The 1,108-nt window shown below is 54.8% G+C and overlaps 1 protein-coding gene across 1 annotated transcript in view; it reads right to left on the bottom strand.

Annotated features, from left to right (window-relative positions):
• Window positions 1-283: 283 nt before the first annotated feature.
• The window catches only part of LOC112140391 (WD repeat-containing protein 62), a gene marked incomplete at both ends in the record, with an annotated part of 3,206 nt that continues 2,381 nt past the window's right edge, over window positions 284-1,108 (bottom strand). The window contains 3 exon segments of the mRNA XM_024263331.1: window positions 284-432; window positions 496-560; window positions 631-810. Coding sequence (XP_024119099.1) covers window positions 284-432; window positions 496-560; window positions 631-810 — 394 coding nt within the window.

Here is a 1,108-nt window from a genome sequence, read left to right as displayed (position 1 = left end):
CAGACGTGCGAGTGCATCTCAGAGTCAAGTGGCGGTGAGGCTGCACTTGAGTTTGAATGTCTGAGGGCAGAACACTAGACCCGGATCACAACGCTTTATCAGAACTCATCTGCAGCTTTTGGGTTCTGCTGCGTCTCCAGAAACATGGAGGTTCAGTTTGGACCCAACAGGATCTCAAAGGAACGAGCAAACCCCTCCTGACGAAACCAAAACAGAACCAGAGGAGGCCTGCAGGAGCAGAGGAGGAGCCGAGTACAAGAACCAGAACATTGTTCAAACTGACCTGGGTCGTGGTGCTGATCCAGACTTCCTGCTGAGCCTTCAGAGCATGCCGAGTCCGGGCTCAGCTGCGTGCTCCACACAGGCTCCGCCCCCTGTCCAGCAGCCTCCAGCTGGCTCTGCGTTTGGGTGGTGTCGTCGATGCTGAAGCATCTGGAGGCACAAACGCCGATCAGGAGGAGTCACGCCAGCTGAGCAGCCGTGAAGAGGACTCACCTGTCCACACCTGTACAGGTGCTGTCGCCGCACACCATGAAGGTGCTGCCGAGCTCCCCCACCGTCTGCAGGCCACACGTGCAGTCAGCTGACAGGTCATGTGACGCAGAATTCACCTGAGCAGGTGGTCCTCACCTCCGGCTCCCCCAGCAGATGCTCCAGGCTCTGAGGGTGAAAATCTTCCTCCTCCTCTTCCTCCTGATCCGATTCAGTGGAGCAAACGACGAGGGGGGTCGCACGCTTCGACCACCGGCACTGAGGCTGGGGGGGTGCGGGCTCTAATTGGTTGAGAGGGCAGGCTCCGCCTTCAGCCTGCTGGAGAGGAAATAAAAGTCAGGAGCACAGAACCTAGAGGAAACAGAACCTAGAGGAACCAGAACCAAAAGGAACCAAAATCTAGAGGAACCAGAACCTAGAGAAACCAGAACCTAAAGGAACCAGAACCTAAATGAATTAGTACCTAAAAGTAACAGAACCTAGAGGAACCAGAACCAAAGGAACCAGAACCAAGTGGAACCAGAACCTAGAGGAACCAGAACCAAGTGAAACCAGAACATAAAGGAAGCAGAACCAAGAGGAACTAGTACCTAGAGGAACCAGAACCTAGAGGAAC

Source organism: Oryzias melastigma, unplaced genomic scaffold (assembly GCF_002922805.2).
Source record: "Oryzias melastigma strain HK-1 unplaced genomic scaffold, ASM292280v2 sc02053, whole genome shotgun sequence".
NCBI classification, from domain to species: domain Eukaryota; kingdom Metazoa; phylum Chordata; class Actinopteri; order Beloniformes; family Adrianichthyidae; genus Oryzias; species Oryzias melastigma.
This window is presented reverse-complemented; position numbering and strand designations above follow the sequence as displayed.